This window comes from Carassius auratus, chromosome 21 (genome assembly GCF_003368295.1).
Source record: "Carassius auratus strain Wakin chromosome 21, ASM336829v1, whole genome shotgun sequence".
NCBI classification, from domain to species: Eukaryota; Metazoa; Chordata; class Actinopteri; order Cypriniformes; family Cyprinidae; genus Carassius; species Carassius auratus.
In genome coordinates, this window is record NC_039263.1 from 383,751 (window position 1) to 408,395 (window position 24,645).

General features: G+C 37.8%; 3 protein-coding genes across 4 annotated transcripts; all 3 read left to right on the forward strand.

Moving 5' to 3' along the window:
* The first annotated feature begins 4,500 nt into the window (after positions 1–4,500).
* LOC113038133 (protein ripply1) lies at positions 4,501–6,380 on the forward strand. Its single transcript, XM_026195336.1, has 4 exons — positions 4,501–4,690; positions 4,781–4,856; positions 5,496–5,569; positions 5,735–6,380. The coding sequence occupies exons 1-4, from the start codon at positions 4,623–4,625 to the stop codon at positions 5,934–5,936; spliced, it is 420 nt and encodes a 139-aa protein (XP_026051121.1). The 5' UTR covers positions 4,501–4,622; the 3' UTR covers positions 5,937–6,380.
* Positions 6,381–8,419: 2,039 nt separating this feature from the next.
* On the forward strand, positions 8,420–15,651 carry LOC113038137 (transmembrane gamma-carboxyglutamic acid protein 3-like). 2 transcript variants are annotated; one of them, XM_026195345.1, is made up of 4 exons: positions 8,420–8,497; positions 9,318–9,363; positions 9,904–10,064; positions 11,671–15,651. In XM_026195345.1, exons 1-4 carry the CDS (start codon positions 8,435–8,437, stop codon positions 12,220–12,222), a joined length of 822 nt encoding a protein of 273 aa, XP_026051130.1. In that variant the 5' UTR covers positions 8,420–8,434; the 3' UTR covers positions 12,223–15,651. The 2 variants fall into 2 exon arrangements, with proteins under 2 accessions (XP_026051130.1, XP_026051133.1); XM_026195348.1 differs by having other exon boundaries at positions 8,437–8,497; positions 9,885–10,064.
* Positions 15,652–15,903: 252 nt separating this feature from the next.
* LOC113038136 (mitochondrial fission factor-like) lies at positions 15,904–24,640 on the forward strand. The gene is made up of 8 exons (XM_026195344.1): positions 15,904–15,960; positions 16,478–16,689; positions 17,219–17,328; positions 20,560–20,654; positions 21,168–21,347; positions 21,723–21,788; positions 22,003–22,078; positions 23,718–24,640. Exons 2-8 carry the CDS (start codon positions 16,485–16,487, stop codon positions 23,847–23,849), a joined length of 864 nt encoding a protein of 287 aa, XP_026051129.1. The 5' UTR covers positions 15,904–15,960; positions 16,478–16,484; the 3' UTR covers positions 23,850–24,640.
* Positions 24,641–24,645: the final 5 nt, after the last annotated feature.

The following is a 24,645-nucleotide window of genomic DNA, read 5'->3' on the forward strand; positions in this document are numbered from 1 at the left end:
TGGGTGCCAGTGGAGAGAGCAGAGCAGCAGAGAGTGAGAGAAGTGTGAGGGCTGGTGTCAGATGAGAGCAGAGGTGTGATGCTTGTGTTGACTTGAGAATGACTGGGTCACTGGACTGAACATCACTGGACACTCGGACCATAAGCAAAGCTCAGCCTTATAATGAAAGATCATAAACCTTTCATTGTTCAGTAGTTACCTGTCACGGTAATAATCTGATTGACCTTTGTCAGGGTCGCACTATGTTTAAGTTTTGACAAGAGTGAAAATGAGGCTGTGTGATAAGAGTATGGATTTGTACTGTAGTTCATCAGCCTGCATGTGGTTTATCTAAGAAATCACCTTCCCAAAGAAACTTTCAGAAGAAAAACACTCAATGAAACTGCTTTGAAAATAATGTGTTCTAACTTTACACAGTATGTGAAGTCTGCAGTCTATCCCTCACAGCCTGCTTTATATTAACAGGAAGTTCAATATGGCATCTGCTCCGACTAAATCATCCAGGTTCTGAATCAAACATGCAGTTTCTCTGAGATGTTTAATTTATAATGACTTTTTGCACACAAAAGAAGAAATGACTCAAAAAATGAACATTCATTCATAATTTCTTCACCACAATCATCCCCATAGTTATCACTATTTTGTTATTTCTGTACAGTAGAACACAAAAGTAAATGTTCTTGATGCTCTATCTCATACAATGAACACATATTGTATTTTTTCAAGTAAACTACCATAAAACGTAATCCATTTAACTTGCATGAAATCCCTCGAAGGCTTTTGTGAGGAAAACACTAAAATGTTATTTGTTAAAAACTATAAAATAAACATTGCAAACATTAACTGACAAAAAAAACTAAATTAAAATAAAACATTAAGTTGAATTATTGTGTTCATAGGGTTCGATTTAAGGATATAAAAACACAGGATTTCAACAGTCTTAGTTCATCATTTTGAGAAGACAGGCTGCCCCCTATTGGAGGTTTTCCTAATTACATTAACTTCACTCACTACACTGACTTTAACTCTGCTTCAGGGCTCTGTTATTCTGTTACTGATTGAATGATGAATGTGCATCAGTGAGGTTCAGAGTTGAGAAGTGAAGATGTTGGTGCTGCTGTGGGAACACTGATGCCGGTCCTGGAACATGGACGGAGCAGAACAGAGGGTGAGAGAAGTGTGAGGGCTGGTGTCATGCACACACCACCTCAGATGAGAGCAGAGGTGTGATGCTTGTGTAGACGTGAGAATGACTGGGTCACTGGAATGAACATCGCTGGACACTCAGACCCTGAGAAAAGCTCAGCTGTACCATGAGATATGTTAAAAACTGCTAATGCTCGTTTGAGTTTTCTGAATTAGTGGTATATTTATTAGATTAGATATATGTTTGCATTTATGCTGATTCAGTTAAACAGACCCATTCAAATTTGTGAAAGGGTAATTTACCTAATTTTATTCACAGGATGTTGGTAATGTTTGTTAAACATTCTTAATTGCACTTTTTCACTTCACTGGTTTGATTACAGGACATATGCATCAGTAGGTAAGGAAACAGTTCTAGTACATTTATCAGGGACAAGAGTCAGTAGGGCTATTTAACTTGCAAAAAAAATGTAGTTGTACTGTAATAAAAAGGTTTTAAATGACACATGCATCTAAAGAATCTTCTGTAATAATAAGTCTGTTGGCTCTTGACTTGTTTACAGGAATGCTGGCCCTTTAGAGGGCCGATGAGGGTCTGTAGCTTTAAGAATGGAAATCAACACAGATTACTTAAGCACTATTTAATGCAACAGTGTAATGTTTGTTTTAAACTGACAATGTTGTGATCACTTAAGTAATACTGTATCAGTCAAATAACTATTTAAATATAAAAAGTCAAGTGAAATATATATATATATATATATATATATATATATATATATATATATATATATATATATATATATATATATATATATATATATATATATATATATAACATTCTATAACATTCTTTTTAATTATTTTTTACTTTTACTTCAGAATACAAACTGTAAAAAAGGTAAAAAGAAGACATACAAATGCATGCAAAAATACTTTACAGTTATTTACTCATATTTTGAATGAGTTTTCACCATTATTTAATTCACACAAGAGAAGTTATTATTTACAAAGGCAAGTGAAAGATTTCAAAAGGAGGCATTGCGACAGCAGTGTTTTTTAGTAAATCTAAGATGTGAGAAATCGGCTAACATTTAAATAAGCCATGGAATTTCCTCTGAAATAATCCATTACTGTATTTTGGAATTTACCAGTGCTGTGATCTAAATCATTAAGTCAGTCTTGGCTTGAGGGCAAGGTTATGTGCCGGTCACTGCATTATTAAAATATTTTTAAAACATATAACTTCATCCGACCAATCAATCAATCAGAACATTAAAAGAAATACTTTTTAACACTTTGCTAGTGAGATGCTGACTTTTAAATAAACAGCTTAAAGTGACACTTTAGTGTCATGTATTAGTCACATATCAGTTCATATCTTCCATAAAAAAATAAAGACAAAATACATTTATTTATTTATTATCTGCAGTACTTAATTACTAGAACAAGACAGAACAACAAATCAGAGATCTTCACTTTTGCTGAATTCTTGGGGAGACCTGATATACACTGCGTGCTCGAACTAATCCATTTCTTGTTATTTTAAATTAAAGATTCGTGTTGACTTGCTTAAAAAACACACACACTGGTCAGGCTTGGGGAGCAGTGGGCTGGTGATTACTGACATTCCTGACCATGGGGGAGAAGATTTTTTAAGAGCCTTTAGTGGCAGGGGGTTTCCAAGACTGAGATCAGCAAATGTTAAAACAGACTGGGACTAGACAGACCCCCATAAGCCAGAACACTCCCAAATGAACAGAATAAACAACATACCTATCTCTTATTGCTGCTCTGTGCTTTAGTTTCTTAAGATCTATCTATGCTTTGATCCTTTAAATTACTTTAATTGGTGTAATCTGTGGCCTATAGATTTGACTCGTTTATTTTACTAATGGCATAACTTTCTACCATCTATCTGCAAGACTACGTTTGTCCGTCACATTGTCTTCTAATTAGATTAAAGTGAACGAAAACACAACCGTTAATTGATTCATTCATTGCATTATCTGTTATCTCAACAATTGCTCGCCTCTATCTTGAGTTGTCCATTTGTGCCTTTTGGCTGACGCGGGTCAGTTTGCTGGCCCTACAGGAGGTCACAGGGACGCAGTCTAGCAAATTTGCTCCTCCAAATGGAGCATCGAAGTCCATCAAGCCCCTATTAGGACATCATTAAATTCTCTTAGTGAGATATTTTGCACCCTTCTTAACGCGGTGAAGTGTGAACGCGTGCTTTTAGACAAACAGCGCGAGGCGCGCTCGAACTGATCGCCGATCGGCTTCGGTTCTTCAGCTTTTGGTGACTCCTGCAAGTGTTTAAGTTAACAGCTGTTTTCAGATCAGTTTTTGAAAGCAATAATTAAAGGAGCCACTGACAGGCAGAGACGGATCATCAGAAAATCTAAATAAAAGTATGCGTCTTTCAAAGAAAATTCAGTTTATTAAATGTTATTTTAACGTAAAGATTTTAAACATTTAATTAGGCAAAGAGTGGCTTTAAATGTCAACAAACTGTTCTAAACAATCTTAAGCTAAATGTAAAAATAATAAAATGCCTATAGGTCTGTGTTGGGTAGCCTAGTTATAAATGTAAAAGAACGGTTTACAATTAGCCCGTGATACTAGATTGTGTTATTATAGCCTAGCCTAGCCTAATAAAAAAAAGAGTTTAGAATTAAGAGAATAAAGTAGGATATTTCTACAAACGTTCGGTTTTGCACTGTCGGTTGATGTACAACACCAGAATGGGTAGTAAAAGGTTGCAATTAATACAATTCAATGAGATCACGTCGGTAGTGTTTTTATTGATTCGTTTAATTTACATGATTTCATAATTTTAACAAGAACACAGGGGACAACTTAAAATTGTAAAATAATTAAATAAACTAGCCTACAGAGGATTAATAAGTAAGAACGATGTATTTAGCCCAAAAATGCTACATAGCCTAGGTAAAGATAGGGCACACATTTAGGGTTTTATGTAGCATATGGTTTGATCACGACACATTAATGTAGCCTCGAGACCTTATAACTATCTAACTAGCCTACGTTATATATGACCCCACTGCTGTGTCGCCTCCCGTCGTCTTTCTCGCAGATGGTGAGTAAGTTTGCCCCTCCGTGTTGATGCAATAACCTCACGGTACCAGATTTCTCACCGTCACGCTGGGGCGCACTGTTTATACAACTGGAGAAGCCTTCACACCAAAATGTCCATAGCAGTCTCTATCCCAGTCATTTGGCAAACAGCACCAAACCCCCTCAAACAACCTCGGATCATTTGGCATCCGCACCATCGTCCAGCCCCGCCCCTTGCAGCTCCAGCTCCAGCTCCAGCTCCATAAAAACCCCGAGAGCGATTGCCCTACCTTCATTCGCTTCCATCCGGAGGATAACGACTCATCCAGGCGTCCATCTCTCGGAGATCTTCCAAAACAGGACTATTTGGGAATATCCCACAGCAAAAAAGAAAAATGAATTCTGTGTGCGTTGCCGTTCCTCTTTCCAATGCAATCAACACTGACATCCAGCAGTCTAGCAGGTGAGCATTCTATTCTATTCTATTCTATTCTATATTTAGAGGTTACCTGTTAGATGCGCATCTAAAATATTTCTGTCTTTCGATCCACAGCCCAGTATCCCTTTGGAGACCGTGGCTCATGACAAGAAAGGATGAAACTGAATGCCGCAGAACCAAGTTGGCTTGTGTAAGTTTATTTTTTCCCACCACTGCAATTCTAATATTTCAATAGAATTTCCATCTGTTAGCTATAGGAATGTTATTAAGCTCAGAAAACACATGGTACCGTTATGAGCTCTGAATTAATTCATCTTAACAGCACAGAAAATTTCAATTGTTTGTGTGGCATACTGTTTTTTTTAGAGCAGCAGGTAGCTTTAAGGTGACAGACAGGCGTGTGGTGAGCATTAGGCAGCAGATTGTGTGACTGTGGAGGTGTTTCATTGACACCAAGCCATTCAGTGACGCAGAGGCAAACTGAGCAGCTCTAGCGCTGAGACACTTTGCCATATGGCACCACTGTCTGAGTGTGAACACTGAGTCTGTGCCCAGAGACGAGGTGTAGGGGAAAACAGCTCTCGGAGAGCAAGCGATCGCTTGCCAAGATTTAAGCGGACACCTCTAGGTTTGGGAAAGGGAGTAGGAGCCAGGTTCCCACAAACACTTTAGCCTGACACCCTCCATGTCACAGCTTTTGCATCCTGCCCAGGGTGTTTTACACCCACGAAGCTGGCAGTGATATCACCTCATAAACACTGGACAGGAAGCATTGTTTGAGCTGTATTTCGTGCATGTGGTCTTACACGTCTTTTCTCACTCTTTCCAGCCTTACTCCAGGCCAGAAGTGCCCGGTAACACTACAACAGATGGCAAAATGCAGTCTTTCCAGCACCCTGTCAGGTCAGTGAGCATTTAGTTTTGCTTGAGCAATGGTTTTGTTTTATAACATGCTTTTATTTTGGCTCTAAAACCCTAATCTGTTCCAAATAAGGCTTATTTTACCATGCTAAAAATGCATTTCCGTGCTCTTTCCGTGTAGTTACCATTTATTTCTTTATACTTTAGGCTGTATTGGCCCAGATCGAAATCCTTCGACTACCTCTTCAGCGATGGCGAGGCCCTTCTCAGAAATTTCCCAGTGCAGGCCACCATAAACTTCTACGATGAGTCAGACAGCGAGGAAGAGGAGGACAGCTGTGATGAAGAGGACGACAGCGATGCTGAGGAGTGTCTTAAACTTAACAGCCACTTCACTAGTTACAACTGAATGTTCCTCCTCACCCGTCTTTGCAACAGTGACTTTACGTTGAGAAAAAGACCTCGACACTGGATGAAACCACATCGCGCTCTACTCGTGCCATCAATAATTCAGTGCATGGACATGGTGTTTCTTATGAGCATCTAGAGCACAACCAGAGTGATTTTACTGATTGTTTTATGCAGGAAACATCAATTACATGAATGCAGATTTAGATATGTCTTGCATAAAAGTGATTCCTGTTAAAAACAGTGAAAATGCAATCCCACATTGGGAAATGTTGTTTCAGAGGAATCTCAGGGTTCTTATAAAATTCTATTAGTACTCTATTACCCATCCATAATTTAATAATATGATTGATGTACATTTTATGTATATATGTATTTATGGTATATTTTTCTACTTTTTTACTTTTGATTTAAAATAAAAATCTATATTTAAATGAGTGCAAAATGAGTGCTCCTGATAAGTATCTTTTTTAACTCACTCGAGTCCTTTGATGTTTTCTGAGCCTATCTGTTGACTAGGAGGGGCTCTGCTGTTTGTCCAGGTTTCAAACAAAAGAGCTTTGATAAAGGACACAGTCTACTATGAAAATGTCCCCTTAAGAATGTTGGATTTAACTTTCTGTTAAAGTCACAGGTCAGCAGAGACCTGAACTGATAGCTGTGCTACTTCTGTGAATATATATATATATATATATATATATATATATATATATATATATATATATATATATATATATATATATATATATATATATATATATATAGGAGAAAAGGCTTTTTCTTATCGGAGGATATTGAAGTGGTTATACCAATGGGCCAGAAAAAGATGAGAACAGTACATTTTGCCTCTAAACACTTCTAAGATACGTTTGTTCAGTATATAAAATACATAAAAGTGTTGTAGTATACTGTAAACCCTTGAGAAAAAGAATGACAATTTAGCATATTAAAAAATGAGTACTTATTACAGAAATAATTGTACATCTTTAAATGCAATTTCATAAAGTGCTGAATGTACTAACAAGCATATTTTCATGTTATATTTATTGAAATTTGTGTGTGTCATGTATTTACATATATTTGTAATTACACGTTTAATGAAGTTGCAGTTTAGTTCATTTAAAATATATGAAGTTTGAGTAAACTTTAACTTTAACTGCAAGTTAGTGCTTTAGTTTTTTTTAGTTAACATAAAAACACAAATAAAAAAAAACAACAAAAATTAAGCATGACAAAAGATTATTAAAACATAGTAATTAAATAATTTTCACTTTCTAAAAGTGTACTTAAATTTGTTTAGAAATATAGGGTTTTGCTTTAGGGTAAGAATTAGGGCTTAGCTTAGGGTTAATTGCATGTAATTATGCATACTTTTTTTGTTATTATAATATAATTACCTGTAACTTGTGTAAAAAAAACAACTTAAAGTAAACCGTTAAATTTACTAATGAAAATGTCCTCTCTTTAAATACACTTGTGACCTTTTATTTAATTAATTTAATATTATCTGCAAAAACTTTTCTCTTAAATATACTTTTACAATGTCATGTAAAAGTGTGCATTTAAAACTCTTATGTTCAGTTATGTTTTTACAAGGGAAAGTGACTTTAAAACTGAGAAAATCATTGAAGCATAAAAGGAGTTAGGGGTTTTTAACAGGGGGTCTGTGACCCCTAAAGGGACTATTGTGGTACTGCAGTGTGTCTGTGGGTCATTGTTTGACCTCAAACTAATTTTATATTAAGCTAAGCTAAATGTAATGTAAATGAATCACCAGTTGTTATTTTAATGGCTTGTGATCATCATACAGTATGTACTACTCCTCCATTACAGTAGTGCATTAATAAAAATAAAACAAAATACATAAATAAATAAAATAATGCCAGAGAAGTTAGCCTCGGTAAGCAATTTGCTATCCAACATGTTTTAATTACTAGAAAATTATGTTAACGTAGGCCAGTATTAAGACGTGTAGGATGGTACAGCTTAATTTGGTTGTTACAGTTAAATGTGAGATTAAAGGTCGTTTTGCAACCTTTTAGCTTACTGATATTTAAAAAATCCCACAGCTCCATCACAAGCGGCAAGACAGAGTTAAAAACATAGACAGTAAAAGAAAAAAAAATGAGCCGTACAGCATTTTGGGTAATGCTGTCTTTTAACTCAAGGCGTGGCATCGAAAGGGACCTCTGACTCTATGCTGACTCTATCATCCTCTTTCTCAAATGAACATGTCACTTGATGGCATTCCGTGTCCATAACAATAGGAATAAAACATTAATGTCTGGGCATAAACATAAAAGGGTTTCTAGAAACTGTGTCGGAGAAGCGTATACGTGTGCACTGACAGACTACACTACCCAGTTTATTATTCCCCATTCCCGATGAAGTATGATTTTGCGTGTACGAAATCAATAGTAGAATTTCATTGGACAATCATGGGGAAGCCGTGATCCCTATTGGTCCATCCGCATGTCAATCAAACGGCATCCGTGACGCATGTGGGTGCTCCCTAGCTGGAAACAGAGATGGAATGGGCTAGCAATTGTAACAGCCTGGAAGGTAGGCTTTATTATTATTTTGCATATTCCTCTAAATTACAAATGAGTACATTGTTGTGTTTTGTTCCATGGCAACAAAAAAAAAAAATTCGCTTCGTTTTTAATATACATCTTTAATCACACTGAGAGCTCCTCTAAGGACTAACTTACTGTCAGCTGAATATGAGTCTCTTATTAATATTTTATTCTCTTTTAAGAAAGCTATTTGCTTGTAAGAATGGCCGTAGGAAATGTAACTACATTAAATTGTTTTGTCAATATTTTCTAAAAACATTGCACTTAGAAGAAAATCTGTTTTGAATCTAGAATTTCAAGTATGCTTTGGATGTCTTTTTTTTTTTCTCCGTCATTTTTAATTCAATGCGGTTTCTAGACATTAGTAAACGTGAAATCGCATTGGGTGGCATTTTTCGTGTGCGACACAGTGATAGTAACTCGCGAATGAAATTATTTCGTTAAGGAGTGAGCTCGAGCACGAGTAATATAAATTTAGCTCGCGCATCTATCTGTCTACCCTCTCCGTTACTATGGGAACCTCCTCCACCCGCCCCTCCTCCCATCAACGAGATTATATAGATTTATATAGCAAAAAAATTAGCTTCGTGATAGCAGTCTTTTTTTATATATATATGACACATTTTAGAATATGCCAATTCGAATATTTTCCAGAATGTTTAGTATGCAAATGTCCTGGAGTTCATATTTGATTCTCCCAATTGTTTTGTCTGTCATTTGATGATGAATCTGATGAATAGCAACAAGTGTGCTCATAAGAAAACTTTTTTCCAACCCTTTAAATTCATCTTTTTTCTTCTCCCCAGGTCAAAATACTTCAGATTGAGTTCTCTTGTGGTAGTATGGCACCAGGTAAGGACCAGTTTTCAACAACTTCATCTTAAAATGTTGACGTTTGTCTAGGGATCCGTTCATATTTCTGTCTGATCTTAAAATAGTGCAGTAGTTGTTGACAGCCTTGTTAAATGACATAAAACCTGGAAGTTATAAATTATGTGTCAAAGCTCTTTGAGCCCTTCTTGAGATGTGCTGCATTGAAATAGCCCTATTAATTTAGGAAATAGATTTTATATTCTGCATGAAATGAACATTGACCCTATCTATTTTCTAAATGTACGTTATAGGCCTTGTACGTAACTTTTTCTGTCAAAATGCTTCATTTTTTTTGAAAAATCTTGACTTTAATAAAATGCAGAGCGATAAATGGATGCAAAATGATTATCAGAAAAAAAAAATCTAAATAAAATTAGTAAAGTAATTGCTAATTTTATGGGAATAGCAAAAAAATATTTTGAGTTTATGATTGGCAAACATACATATACTACTCACAGGAACAAACAGAGAAACACATTTGCCCCCAATAAAACACACAGATGTCTTCCGATCTCTCAGCGTTCCTAGATGGCAGGGATGCAAACTCTCTCCTCAAACGTTCTCCACGGGCCAATGGCTTCCTGGAGGAGTTTCGGCAGGGTAACATTGAGAGGGAGTGTGCCGAGGAGAGCTGCAGCTTTGAGGAGGCCAATGAAGTGTTTGAAAATAAGGAGCGAACGGTAAATCCTGTCTTCATCGGCCAAAGATGTAAACAGATACTATTTCCTGTGTTTGTTTGTTTTTTTGTTTGCGGATACAATTTAATACTAAAGGGGTTGTGACATGGATTTTTTTATTATTCTAATATGTTCCTTGAGGTTTACTTACAACGTTAAAGAAGTTTTTTGCACAACTAACATAAATATGTGGAAAAATAATTATTTTCAAGCCTCATTCTGAACCTCTCTCTGAAACAACCTGTTGTTTAAGGGGCGTGTCCTTTAAGGCATCTCAGTAATCAGCCACTGTTATTATTAGTTAACGTCATTGCATAGGAAGCAGTATCAATGCCCCATCGCTACTGCAGGTGTATTATGACAAGGAAAGGAAAGGAAAGGATGTGACATGTGGACAAGTATGGACACCCATACTTAGAATTTGTGCCCTGCATTTAACCCGTCCAAGTGCACACACACAATAGTGAACACACACCGTAGTGAACACACACCAGGTGCAGTGGGCAGCCAATAGGTACAAAGGTCTTTTATTTTCCAAAAGATCAAGGCAAATTTGATTTCTCATGTCATGACCCCTTTAATGCAAATCTAGTGCTTTACACATACAGATTGTTCCTTTTAGAGAGGTTGTCAAAGTACCAGCAAATCAGTTTCAGCAATTTGCTGAAATAGTGCAGTATTAGAGTGAACAAATATGTGTGAACAAACACTTGCCAGGCTTGGATGCATTTATGTAAGAAATCTGCTGTCACAGAATTTGAGCCAGTCGCAAAGTTCTTAGGAACCAAAGCAATTACTCCACACGCTTTACCTACAGGGAAACATGACAAACAGATCTACAATTCACAAGTGGGTGTTTCTATTAGGTGTTACTTTTGGCACTTCTGGCCCTGTAGACTTTTAGAAAATAAACTCTATTAAAACTTATTTTTGGATATTTTTTATCTCAGCTCCATTCCCATCACATCGTAAATTACATGTTGTGTTTAATGGCATTCTGTGATGGAAATAAAAAGTAATGCATATCACATTTTACATTTAAAAAAAAAAAAAAAAAAAAATTATAAAGTGGCCTAATGACTAGCTTAGCTAGCATTCATGTATCCTAAATATACACAACAATATTGTTGTTCATCATTTGACTAAATTACAGCTTTAGTGATATCTTTTTTTTTTCATACATCACATTTTTATTGACACTGCTGTCTCCCTGCTAAACAAGTATATACTAACTTTTTTTTTCATTATTAAAGACCAGAATAGAGTGCAGTTTCTCTAATCCTCCAATTTTAAAACCCATTTCCTCTATAGGGAAACTGTTTTTCACCAATACCTTAAAAACCTTTAAAGAGAGACAGATTGTGATTTTCAAGTTTGTTAATAGATGCTTTTGTTGAAGCCATCAGACAGCATTATTTTGACATTATTTTAATAAGATTTAACAACAGAATATAAAAAAAAAAAAAAACATTGGTGCAAAAGATGCCAAAACTATGGAATGGTGTTCTGGTGGTGGTGTGTGAATGCTAGTATGAAACACAGAAGGCCATGGCTATTAAAGAGTTTCATGTGTGCAAGTGGCTTATATCATTTATCACTTCATTCATAGATGGAGTTCTGGAAAAACCGCAGCATCTACACAGTGAACAGCAATGCTGATTCCCGCTTGGAGCGCCCGGACACTGTGTACATGGTAGTGCCTCTCCTGGGCGTGGCTCTCCTCATCATCATCGCCCTCTTCCTCATCTGGCGCTGTCAACTGCAGAAGGCCACGCGCCGGCGTCCGGCCTACACCCAGAATCGCTATCTGGCTAACCGAAATGCCCGCAGCCTCCCGCGCATCCTGGTGCACCGGGACCCTCCCTCACATTCAGAGAACTCTAACGCCAATGACAGGCCAGGCGTGGGGGTCAGCAGTGGCGAGAGGGGCAGGGTTTCGGTCGCACCACAAGACGGACATCATCACTCCAGCCACTCTCAGAACAATCGCTCCCTGTATGTACAAGATTCATCTTTGTCCGTGGCTTCCCACCTCTCCGGAGCGACCCCACCGCCTTCCTATGAGGAAGTTACCGGCCACTTAGAGAGCAGCAGCGATGAGACTACAGCCCCTTACAGTGATCCTCCACCCAAATATGAGGAGATAGTGCTAGAAAAGTGAGATCTTTCATAAAAGAGGATTCATATAGCGGTAACCAAACGTTAAGGATGCACTGGTTCCCAAGCACTGATCTTAATGTGGCTCTCACTCTGAACAGAGTGTGCAGGCTATGAACGTGTACGGTCTTCTTTTGTCGTAGATCGTGGACTGCACTAATAAACGTGGTTGTTTTTCAAGTCGGAGAGGGGCCTCCTGCCTTCACACTCATGCAGCCTTCTCACTGTTTCTCTCCTTCTTCGGCTGCAGTGGCTGCCCTTCAGAACAAAAATGTGTAGAAGTAAGTGAAGAAGAGATACATCCCTCACAAGAGTTGCCAAGTTGTGCGCTGCATTGTAATCGCATCAGGCTTCAAGCTTCAGAGCCTGCTAGGAATCAGGATTGTGACAAATCCAACTGGTGTATGGTAGAAATGTGCAGACACACTGAATATTCATAGTGTGTGCATGCTGTCCTTTCTTGCATTCATAAAGTCATGATTTCACAATTCCCTTACACCACGTATACTAATACCAGTATCTCTGATCCATGCCAACGTCCTTAGAATTAATTAACACTGATGGGAACAGAACAAATCCAAAGCACATATCTGTAAAATTGAAGAAAATGCACTCACAGGTATGCACACAATTCGATTGTTTACAGACACATTCACAGAAATTTACATTGAATGTAATGCGTTTGTTTCGTGTGGAGCTAGGCCTTAGAAACACGTAAGAATAGTCAATCAAATCGTCTGCTCGGTTGCTCATTATTTTACGGTTATTGTGAGATTTTACCTCAAATGCTGTGCTCACACAATCACTCTCTCTCAAGACACAAATGCACACACACACACACACACAACTGTGTTTTGGGCCCAATCATTGGATAATACAACATTCCAGGCCCTCGATGTTTTTGTTTTGTTGTTCTCACCGTTGTTCTTAGACTGTTTACAGTGTGTTTTATTACTCTTTTTAATAACAGTGTAAAAACTGTGTGAATTTGTACAGAGCTTTCTGTTGCTTTTGACATTACTAGGTGCTATACTGTACTATAATGCTGCTTGTTCTCACCTTCTTTCCCTCCTCATCACTATCTCTCTGTGTATACTCCTTGTGCTCTATCTAGTCAACCAAACTGCCCATCTATTAAACGCGGCTGAATCACATTTTCCAGCTCAGGTTTAAGCCAATGAACTGCTGCCATTGTAGTAAATGTGTAAATAATCTCAATCTCTCACACTGCCAACTTCTGAGTGACTGGGATATTTGACTTAAGGCATGGTAACATTTACCAACGTTCGCTGAATTTTTGCTTGCAAAATACAGTTATTTGCGCTGACGGCATAAGATTGCCTTAGGCAGATTTCACAACGTTTGCTCAAATTAGCCGGTTTGACCACAACATTTTGCGAATATGACCAGACTTTTGAGTTGTGATGGGAATATTGCTGTATCAATCCAATATAAATGTAAAAGTGACATTGCAAGGCATCAGTGGGTTGATGAGCAAAGCACTAAAACTAATGAAGCCTTAATAGATCAAACCGATTGAATAAATATACAAACACAGTATTTGAAAGATGTACTGGGGAAGTGCGTTTTGACCTTGCTTCTGCTCATTGAAAATGGAGGAATTGCAAACGACTAACTTGATTTGGGGCTTGGCTCAAGTCTCTTGGGCCTCTTTCTCCAGCCGCAACAATCAGTCCCACAATGCCCCAGCTCAGTAGACAGCATTGATAACGGCTGGCACGGACCGCAGATCAGTTTCAGGCTTGGTTGCTGTTGAAAGACTGATAAGAGAATAGCATAGACAACTCACTATAGCAGACGATGAGCGTTACGAGATGAGCTGGACTGCTGGTAGCTTCAGTGAGTTGTAAGTTATGGCTGAACGTCACAATGCCGCATAAAGCAACAGGTTTCTATTGTAACAACATCGTGTCAGAGGTAGCAAGAGAGATCTGTATGCGTGAAGAAATGTGTGGGAGAATATGTGTGTACGTGTTCGTATCTATGCCTGTTGCCAGCGCTCATGTTCCTGTCTAGGGTTTGTGCTAGTAAGAATGTGCCACAGAAGCCACAGGCTTTGGTTTATATGCTAAATGTTATATCCTAAACCAAAACATGATTCATCATTGTTGTTCTTCAAGCCAAATTGCATGATTTTTCTCATCAATAATGATATGTATTTTATTTTTGTATATTGTTTTGCATTTATATATACCGTATATGTTTCCACTGTGGTTCTTAATTATCTTAAATCTGTTTGTGCTAGTTACAACAATTTTGCATTTAAATGTAAACACGTTTTATGAACATAAGCACTGGTATTGAAATTCATAATTATGACAGAATTGTACATTTGTTTGTCTTGTATCAGATTTCCTTCATTTTAGGCATCATGGCAATTTCTATACCAAATGGATATAATATACTCAAATATCCATTTAGTGTGAATATACATTGCATATAATCAGTTGCACATGAAAGTCAGTTGCGTAAATAGTAAACTGATGCATGAATCCAGATTTATTTTTTATTTTGTTTTAGAAATATTTCTTCATATTTAAAAAAAGAATCAACACAGCTCTGAGAGCTCAGTTTAATTCATGTTGAGTGCTTTGTGTTTTGCCACAGACTTGTTAAAAGCGTGAACTATCAATGAAGTATGTATCCCACCCACAGACAATGATCATTTATTGCTCTTTAGTACTTTTAATTAGGCTTTAATTGTGTTTAATAGACCACTGACTTTAAAAACAGCCAGAAGTCTTTAGAGTCTTCCATAACAAATCTATATAGCTTTTCTTTAAAGACTGGTCTCACATGGATCTTAACAGAGCTTCCAATGAGATTGATATGTTTTGAAAAATTAAGTTGTTCCTGTTCTGTCACAAACATCATTTCATTAAATTTTTATTTGCAGTACATATTATATTTGGCTAAAGAGTTGTGATTAGATAACTTATTTTCGTTTCCCTGAGGTTCTATTATAGTTTGTGTTCATATTTTTAATTAGTTTTCGATTTTTATTTTCCATTTTAAATAATGTAGTTTTTGTCATTTATTATTTTTTTTATATGTTTTTGCATAGATTTATAGTACATTCTGTATAGGGTTTAGTTTAATAAATTTTAGTGCATTAAGTTAACAAGCTGAAATATATATATTTTTTTATGTTTAATAACCCTGTTAGAAAAACACTACATGTTTACATTTTGCTCAAAAATGTGTATTTATGGCCACGGTATATATCCAAAACATATGCATTTGTTAAATTAAGGGAGATAAAACAACATTGCACATGTATGATACTTGAGAAGTGTTTTCCTTTCCCTGAGATCACACTTTTATTAAATGTTCTAAGTGCCAATTTACTTTTTGTGAAAACAATGATGTTCTTGGATAATAATCTATTAAAAATGGAAAAACGCTGTATATATATAGGCTATGTCTGATTTTTTTTATAGATTTTTTTTTTTTTTTTTTTTTACAAAGAACATGAATTTGCTAAGCAGATTTTTATTATTATTATTATTATTATTATATTTTTTATAAAGCTGTCACAGGAACATGACATATTAAGTAAATTGCCATATTTAGAATAAAAAATGTAATGCTTGTTATTTAAAAAAGTCGAAATAGCTCTAAGATTAAATTTTTTTTTCAGCAGTGAGACAAAACGTATGCGCCGCCCACTCGCATTCATATGACGTCACGTACGTCAGGACCCGACGTGATCTGCATTAAGGTGGGTTGGACAGCTTGTTGGAAGTTTAAAGAAGTGTTTTTATTAAGCCATAACGCTTAAACAGCTATGTTTACTGTTAGCTATTATATCGCTAATAGACATTCATAAGTCTGAGTGAACAAACGAAACTAAACCGCTTAGTCCAAGCCGTGGACACCATGTAAAGTTAACGTCGAGTTGACAAATGTAGCCCCGCGAGCTGTTATCAACAGGTTTCTGTTCAGCAGTGTGTTGTTAAACTGCTTAGTCGAGAATTGACGTCTATCTAGGAGACTGTAGGTCATAAAGGAACAATCTTGATGGCTGACCTCTATTTGAACATACATGGCTCACTTTTAACCAGCAAGCACCATTTGTCTTGAGCATTTACTAATACAATGTGATTCTTAAAAAAAATACTTACCATGAATTTATTTTGTAATCTATTTCCGTCCGTGTGTTTGTTTTGCTCACGTAACGCAGCTTAACTTTTGGTGTTTTGCCATGCGGTCAGTCTAATTCCCTTGACTGGTTTTAGTCTAGTTATGGCATCTTCTGGGTATTTTGGTGACGGTCCTCCGATGCGCGAGCGTGACCCCTACTTCACTGAGGCCATCAGCCAGAGGATGCGCGTGCCCGAGCGGCTGAGGGTCGGTCCAGTGCCTCACGCGCACGCACCTGCAGACCAAAGACATGAAGAGCTACCTGCTGCCTACAGCATGCACATCCCAGACAGACTGGCCTTAACAGGTAGATTGTATACTGGGCATAGTTCAGACTATCTTTGAATGTGTATTTGATTTATTTGATCAAAAGTACAGTCAAAACAGCGTTGTGAAATTAAAGACATTTATGACGTAACAAAAAGATTTATATATGAATCAAATGTTGTACATTGAACGGTCTATTTGTCAATAAATCCTGAATAAATGTATAACAGATTCCACAAAAAATATTAAAAGGCAGAAACTCTTTTCAACATTGATGATAATAAGAACAATAATTAATAATAAGAGCCACCAAATCAGCATATTGATCAGAATGACATTGAACACTGGAGTAATAGCTGTTAAAGATTCAGCTTTGCCATCACAGGAATAAATTACATTTTCAAATATATTAAAATTGTGCTAATATTTCACAACACTACTGCTTTCATTATGTTTTTGGTCAAATAGATTTGTGAGCATAAGTTACTTCTTTCTAAAACATAATTACAATTAGTGTATATTTTTCCAAAATGTGTCCTAAATCTTAAATCATTTATGTTTTTCAAAAGATGCTCCTGATCTGAGTCCACACCCTCTCTTCACTAAACACACTTCATCAATGTGGGACCTGCAGCATGGGTCCTGGGACAGGGAGGGGTTCATGAGAGAGCCTGTTCAGGTAGTCGCATATTCAAACCTAATTCTGGCTCACATCTAACAAAAACCCATCAGTTAAAATACTTCATAAGACCAAAAATACTTTCCCTTCTGGAAAGTATGTTCATTTACTGTACATGTACTCAATACTTGGTAGGGGCTCTTTTTGCTTTAATTACTGCCTCAATTCAGCGTGGCATGGAGATGATCAGTTTGTGGCACTGCTGAGGTGGTATGGAAGCCCAGGTTTCTTTGACCGTGGCCTTCAGCTCATCTGCATTTTTTTGGTCTCTTGTTTCTCATTTTCCTCTTGACAATACCCCATATACTGGTATTCTCTCTGAGGTTCAGGTCTGGTGACTCTGCTGGCCAGTCAAGCACACCAACACCATGGTCATTTAACCAAGTTGTGGTGCTTTTGACAGTGTGAGCATGTGCCCAATCCTGCTGGAAAATGAAATCAGCATCTTCAAAAAGCTGGTCAGCAGAAGGAAGCATGAAGTGCTCCAAAATTTCTTGGTAAATGGTTCAGTGACTATGGTTTTCAAAAAAACACAATGGACCAACTCCAGCAGATGACATTGCATCCCAAATCATCACAGACTGTGGAAACTTAACACTGGACTTCAAGCAACGTGGGGTTCTCCATCCTTCCTCCAGACTCTAGGACCATGGTTTCCAAATGAAATACAAAACTTGCTCTCATCTGAAAAGAGAACTTTGGACCACTGGGTAACAGTCTAGTTCTTCTTCTCCTTAGCCCAGTTAAGACACCTCTGACGTTGTCTGTGGTTCAGCAAGTTCCTTGACATGTCTGTGTGTGGTGGATCTTGATATCTTTACCCCAGCCTCAGTCCATTCCTTGTGAAGTTCACTCAAATTCTTGAATGGATTTTGCTTAACAATCCTCATAAGGCTGCGGTTCTCTTTTGGTTGGTTGGCATCTTTTTCCTCCACACTTTTTCCTTCCACTTAACTCTCTGTTAACATCCTTGGATACAGCACTCTGTGAACAGCCAGCTTCTTTGGCAATGAATGTTTGTGGCTTACCCTCCTTGTGAAGGGTGTGAATTATTGCCTTCTGGACAACTGTCAGATCAGCAGTCTTCCCCATGATTGTGTAGCTTAGTGAACCAAACTGAGAGACCAATGGGCTGAATCTGAAAACTGAAAAATACTTCCTTCAGAGGACGCATTCCAAGGTAGGAAAGCATCAAGGGCAAGGAAAGTCCGAATTTAATGTTAGTTTCAGTTCCTGTCTCATGAGATGCCTTCATCTGGCCGATTTTTGAAGGCAGCATAGATGTATCCTTTGTTGCCTTAGATATCCCACAATCCTGTGCGATCCATTCCATGATGGTTGAGCCAAAAAATAAAGATGGTGTCTGGAAGTTGCGGTCAGAGGTCAGTTTGTGTGTAAATGTACAGGTGCTGGTCATATAATTAGAATATCATCAAAAAGTTGATTTATTTCACTAATTCCATTCAAAAAGTGAAACTTGTATATTATATTCATTCATCACACACAGACTGATATATCAAATATTTTTTTCTCTTAATTTTGATGATTATAACTGACAACTAAGGAAAATCCCAAATTCAGTATCTCAGAAAATTAGAATATTGTGAAAAGGTTCAATATTGAAGACACCTGGTGCCACATTCTAATCAGCTAATTAACTCAAAACTCATGCAAAGGCCTTTAAATGGTCTTTCAATCTAGTTCTGTAGGCTTCACAATCATGGGGAAGACTGCTGACTTGACAGTTGTCCAAAAGACGACCATTGACACCTTGCACAAGGAGGGCAAGACACAAAAGGTCATTGCAAAAGAGGCTGGCTGTTCATAGAGCTCTGTGTCCAAGCACATTAATAGAGAGGTGAAGGGAAAGAAAAGTTGTGGTAGAAAAGTGTATAAGCAATAGGGATAACCGCACCCTGGAGAGGATTGTGAAACCAAACCCATTCAAAAATTTGCAACTGGAGTCAGTGCTTCAAGAACCACTACACACAGACATATGCAAGACATGGGTTTCAGCTGTCGCATTCCTTGTGTAAAGCCACTCTTAAACAACAGACAGCGTCAGAAGCATCTAAAGACTAAAAGGACGGGACTGCTGCTGAGTGGTCCAAAGTTATGTTTGGTTTAAGGACCATGGTAGCCGTGTTCTTAATTGGCCAGCAAACTCGCCTGACCTTAACCCCTTAGAAAATCTATGGGGTATTGTGAAGAGGAAGATGTGATATGCCAGACCCAACAATGCAGAAGATCTGAAGGCCACTATCAGAGCAACCTGGTCTCTCATAACACCTGAGCAGTGCCATTGACTGATCGACTCCATGCCATGACGCATTGCTGCAGTCATTCAGGCAAGAGGAGCCCCAACTAAGTATTGAGTCCTGTACATGCTCATACTTTTCAAGTTTATACTTTTCAGTTGGCCAAGATTTCTAAAAATCCTTTCTTTGTATTGGTCTTAATATTCAAATTTTCTGAGATTTGGGATTTCCCTTAGTTGTCAATTATAATCATGCAAATTAAAACAAATAAACATTTGATATATATCAGTCTGTGTAATTAAGGAATATAATATACAAATTTCACTTTTTGAATGGAATTAGTGAAATCAACTTTTTGATGATATTCTAATTAACATACCAGCACCTGTATGTTTTTGATCAAGGTTTTCCACTTTTGATGTCATTTCTAGCTAGAAATTAATATTGCAGTAATTAAATATCCACTTCGTTATCACCAGAGCTCTTTATATTTTGCTGTAGATCATTTAACCATTACTCTGCCTCCGAAGCCTGTCCAAAATCAGTTTCATGAGGTGCCTTCGTGCAAAAACGCTGCCCGCAAAGTCATTGGCTGATACGGCAGTGAGGCACCAACTCACCTGCCTAAGTTTTCAGATGCAGCCCATTTTGAAGGCTAAGGAAACCTTTGCAGGTGTTTTGAGTTGATTAGCTGATTGGCATGTCACCATATTTTTATTTCTTGAGATGGTGAATTGGTGGGTTTTTGTTAAAGGTGATCATCACAATTAAAAGAACCAAAGACAGACTACTTCAGTCTGTGTTTATTGAATTTATTTAATACACGAGTTTCACTATTTGAGTTGATTTTCTGAAATAAATTAACTTTTTCATGACATTCAAATTTATCGAGATGCACCTGTATAGAAATGTCAGTGAGGGTCATAAATGGATTTATTCCAGTTGATGATATTGCTTGTAATGTGTCACACAGAGTCCACTGCGAAGGTCTTACAGTGATCAGGGCTTTGGTCGAACCCCACCTGGAACCCCCACACACTCCAGACAAACACTCTACTCCCAGTCTCCGTAAGTCACTGTTTACCATTCTGACTGGGAATCATATTATTATAGTTCTTAGAGTTCTAATGCTCTGTCATATACAAAAAATATGAAGAAGTTAATGAGCTTATAAAAGTGGCATGATTGTAAAAAAAACTAGCAAATGTTGTTTTAAATGTAGATTTAAACAACTTTATAAATGTATTTAATTATCAGCCACCCTGATACAAATTTCTTCTGCTATTTCCCCAGAGAATTACTACAGTATGTATCCATTTCATAGCCTTTATATAAATGTCTCTCTAGCACTAAACAGCCTCTAGAGGGCAGGAGAGATTGAGTGTTGCACTTGGTTAGTTCACCTCACCCTCTGTGCTAAATGAGAAGCTTATTTACCAGATGCATTTATCTGATGAGACATTTATTTAAACAAACCCATTTAAATGAAGCGTGTGAGGTTTGTTTGATAAAGCTAGTATCAGTCTTTAAATAACAGCGGTGCTCCTCTATGTCCGTACTCTCCCACCCCTTTCGCAATAGACGCAATATTGGACGTCCAGCTGTCGTGCATACACACCCGTCCCCCCCAAAGCCCCCAGGACTCCCCTCCATCCCACCCAACCTGCTGTCCCCTCAGAGCATGCTGCAGGCTGCCAAGGAGCTGGGCCAGCAGGCGTCTCAGAAACTCCTCCAGACCGTCACCACAAAATACTCCTCCAGGTGACACGGATCCTCATCCTTCATGCCCTGCCTGTCCTCTTCCTGCGGGTGTGGGCTCTAACTAACCTGAGATGTTCAGCTGTTTGTTCTGACCTTTGGTTTAGTTTGGCTGTTTCTGAAGGAACTGCCTCAGACTAGTCTTCCTGTCAGGATCTTAGAGTTGGTGCACCTTTCATGCCTGCAAATTCACATCAGAGCTTTGGGCTTTGATTGAATTTACTGCTATTGCTTTACCCGAGCAACTAACAAGCACCTTAGGCATTCTAAAACTGAGCTTTGAGCTTCCCCCTTTCTTCTCATTTTGAATGGAATTGTTAATGAACTCATGTTCATCGTGAACCGCTGTGGTTCCTGGTGTCTCTTTTGTGTTTTAAGGTTTGGTTACCCAGAAAACCATCCCTCTCAGGCTGTGGAGGTTCAACCTGATCAAAGCAGGACAAGGTGACAGTGGCTCATGTAATCTCCATATACTGTATACAATAATGGACTGCTCCTGTACGGCGATCTAAGTGCAAGCAAACACTTCCTGTTTGGTTGTTTCTGTAGGGTTTTTGTATGATGAAGTAAATCAGTCAGTGATGAAAGGGAGGCCGTTATGTACGTTTCAGTGGTAAGATGTTGACGTTTTTTTTAACATCTATTTCTTGTCCCACAGTGCCTCGCAGGAGCTCTGGCTCAGTCCTGAAGAGGACACAGGTACCGCTGTCGAGTTCATGGTGCTCCGCAGACAGGTGAGTGCTTGAGCTTCACACCGACCACAATGCACTCATTCATGCTAGTTATTTTTCTATTGTGCAATTTTGCATGTCATGCATACAGAAGCTTGTATACACATAACACAATATACTGTATACAATGTAGTCTGTAGGAATACAATGTGTACAATAGAGTACTCTACAAATCTGTAATTGACACATATTACATTGACTAATTGTTGCATATATATTTTTGGAAGCTCAGTTAAAGTAAAAAAATATAAAAATTCAAGAACTAAAATATTGACCGCTTTTAATTGACCAGGTTATATTTAGGGGTGCTCCGATCACGATCGGCCGATCGTTAATGCGCATCTCGTCAGTAAAGCCGGTTCTCTAATCAGCGGTTAATTCCATCAGGTGCGTGATTTCACACAGAGCCATTGTTAACTGAGAAGATGCACCAAAAAACGCTGAAAATGAAGTGGATTTGCATCTTCTCTATTAACAACGGTTCTGTGTAGTAACAGCTGCTCTATGTGAAATCAGGCACCTGATGGAATTAACCGCTGTTTAGAGAACCGGCTTTACTGACGAGATGCGCATAACGATCGGCCGATCGTGATCTGAGCACCCCTAGTGATATTTCTGTCTGTATCTAGTCATTTAGCTTTTGGTCAACAGTGATTTTCTTAGGTTAAACCTCTTAACAGAATGTAGTAGGGGTGTAACGGTACGCAAAAATCACGGTTCTGTACGTACCTTGGTTTTAAATCACGGTTCGGTTCATTTTTCGGTACAGTAAGGGAAAGAAATGCAAACATTAAACTGCAGGTTGTTTATTACTATAAACTATTTTTAACAATTTGTTTACACTTTTTTTTTTTTTTATACTTTTTAATAAAATATATATAAAATAAAAATACTGCTGCGAAGTTCTCCACTAAATAAAATACTTTTCCAAAGTGTAAAGTTGCAGCATGAACAGTTTCAGTTTTTAGACCTGCTCATATTTCGTTATTGCGTTGGACCGATCGGAATTAAAAGCAAAGGTCTGTTTAAATGCAGACGGGAGCTGCGTTTGAATTACAATTGTTTTTTCCCTAGTTGTAGTGTTCACACTCGCGTGATGCCTTTTGAAAGCCTTAGGCCGGTGACACACTGGCATATTGCACCTGTCAAACATGGTTTATTTTGCCATCAATACTGTTGATGGTGTCCTTTATCAGTAGGTTTTATATTTATGCTCAACATAAAGTATAGATATTGTTGTCATGAAGACAAGATCCTGGTCTGTCGGCGGTCTCCCTCTATGTCACCTACAGTAGCATGATTCTGGTGTGTAAAGACACAGAAAATGTGAAGGAGCCATCATGCAACTGACGTGCAGCAGAAACGCCATGCTCAAACCATGCAGCGAGTGTGTCACCGGCCTTAGAATCAGCTGCAGGGCGGGATTTGCGCTGAACGCAGAGACTTCCGCCACTTAATATGTTCGTTTGGAAACACAAAAATGTACCCATGTTCCGCACACAAAATATTGCATTAGGTCATTTGGTACACACGTGCACCGTACCGAAAGCCCTGTACGATTACACGTACTGTTACACCCCTAGAATGCAGTATATGAGTGTGTGTAGTTTGGACGACATTGATTACGTTCCTTTGATTTCAGGTGCTGAAGATGAGCAGGAGGATAGCAGGGCTGGAGAGACAGAGCGCAGAGCACAGACAGACGGAGCTGCTGCTGTTCTCTCTGTTACTGTCTGCCTGTCTGCTCAACGGCTGGCTGTGGATGCGCAGATGACGGCTTACACTAAACAGACAGCACTACACTACTGCACAAAATTTGTTCTCATAAAAATGATGGTCAGTGGATGGTTTAGAAACCACTGTCATCAGAATGAGATGTTTATCTCTGAACCTTACACTCGGATGTGTCACGTGATCACGGTAGTGACATGGGCCACTTTGCATTACAAGTGATTTGAGGAACTCAAGCATGTTTTTCCACTGATGATGTCATTGAGTAATGCCGTCCCTCTGGCTCTTTTGATCAGACTAGTAGCTAGTTTTTTGTATTTGACTTATTCTGCAAATCAAGCAAATGCTGAGATTTTCTGCATGCTTTACACGTATTTATTAAAGTATAGATATGAATGTATACATGTATATTTGAATAGCCTTTTTAACTCATTTCCCCAGCCTGATGTATGATGAATATTTAAAATAATAAAAACTGTAATTCGTCTCAGACGTCTCGTTGTCTCACTGTCAATGTTAATTCAGCAAGATTTGCATTCACATGATGCCTGACAAAGAACAACTAAATGCTGTAAATGGATCAGTTTATTAAAAAATTAAATTAACCAAGGAAAAAGTTATTGAAACGCTTTAGACGATAAACCAAATGAAAAATGCAAAGCCTTATATAAAATCTGCACTAGATAAGAGGAAATGATGACTAGGAATACAATTTAATTCAAATGTATAATCATTTTACAGTAATATTATCAAGCAGCAACTAGAGTGACATTTTGAAACAAATACTAGTGAAATGAACGTAAAAACATTCCTCGTGAGAAAAAAAAAAAAAAAGTAAA

Excerpts from the sequence above, each read along its gene's own strand:
- LOC113038136 (XM_026195344.1), top strand. The coding sequence starts at position 16,485 with ATGGCATCTTCTGGGTATTTTGGTGACGGTCCTCCGATGCGCGAGCGT. Across the intron at positions 20,655-21,167 it reads ACACTCTACTCCCAGTCTCC|ACGCAATATTGGACGTCCAG; the intron begins GTAAGTCACTGT and ends CTTTCGCAATAG. Across the intron at positions 22,079-23,717 it reads TCATGGTGCTCCGCAGACAG|GTGCTGAAGATGAGCAGGAG; the intron begins GTGAGTGCTTGA and ends CTTTGATTTCAG.
- LOC113038137 (XM_026195345.1), top strand. The coding sequence starts at position 8,435 with ATGTGGGTGCTCCCTAGCTGGAAACAGAGATGGAATGGGCTAGCAATT. Across the intron at positions 9,364-9,903 it reads TTGTGGTAGTATGGCACCAG|CGTTCCTAGATGGCAGGGAT; the intron begins GTAAGGACCAGT and ends CCGATCTCTCAG. Across the intron at positions 10,065-11,670 it reads TTGAAAATAAGGAGCGAACG|ATGGAGTTCTGGAAAAACCG; the intron begins GTAAATCCTGTC and ends CTTCATTCATAG.
- LOC113038133 (XM_026195336.1), top strand. The coding sequence starts at position 4,623 with ATGAATTCTGTGTGCGTTGCCGTTCCTCTTTCCAATGCAATCAACACT. Across the intron at positions 4,691-4,780 it reads GACATCCAGCAGTCTAGCAG|CCCAGTATCCCTTTGGAGAC; the intron begins GTGAGCATTCTA and ends TTCGATCCACAG. Across the intron at positions 4,857-5,495 it reads GCAGAACCAAGTTGGCTTGT|CCTTACTCCAGGCCAGAAGT; the intron begins GTAAGTTTATTT and ends CACTCTTTCCAG.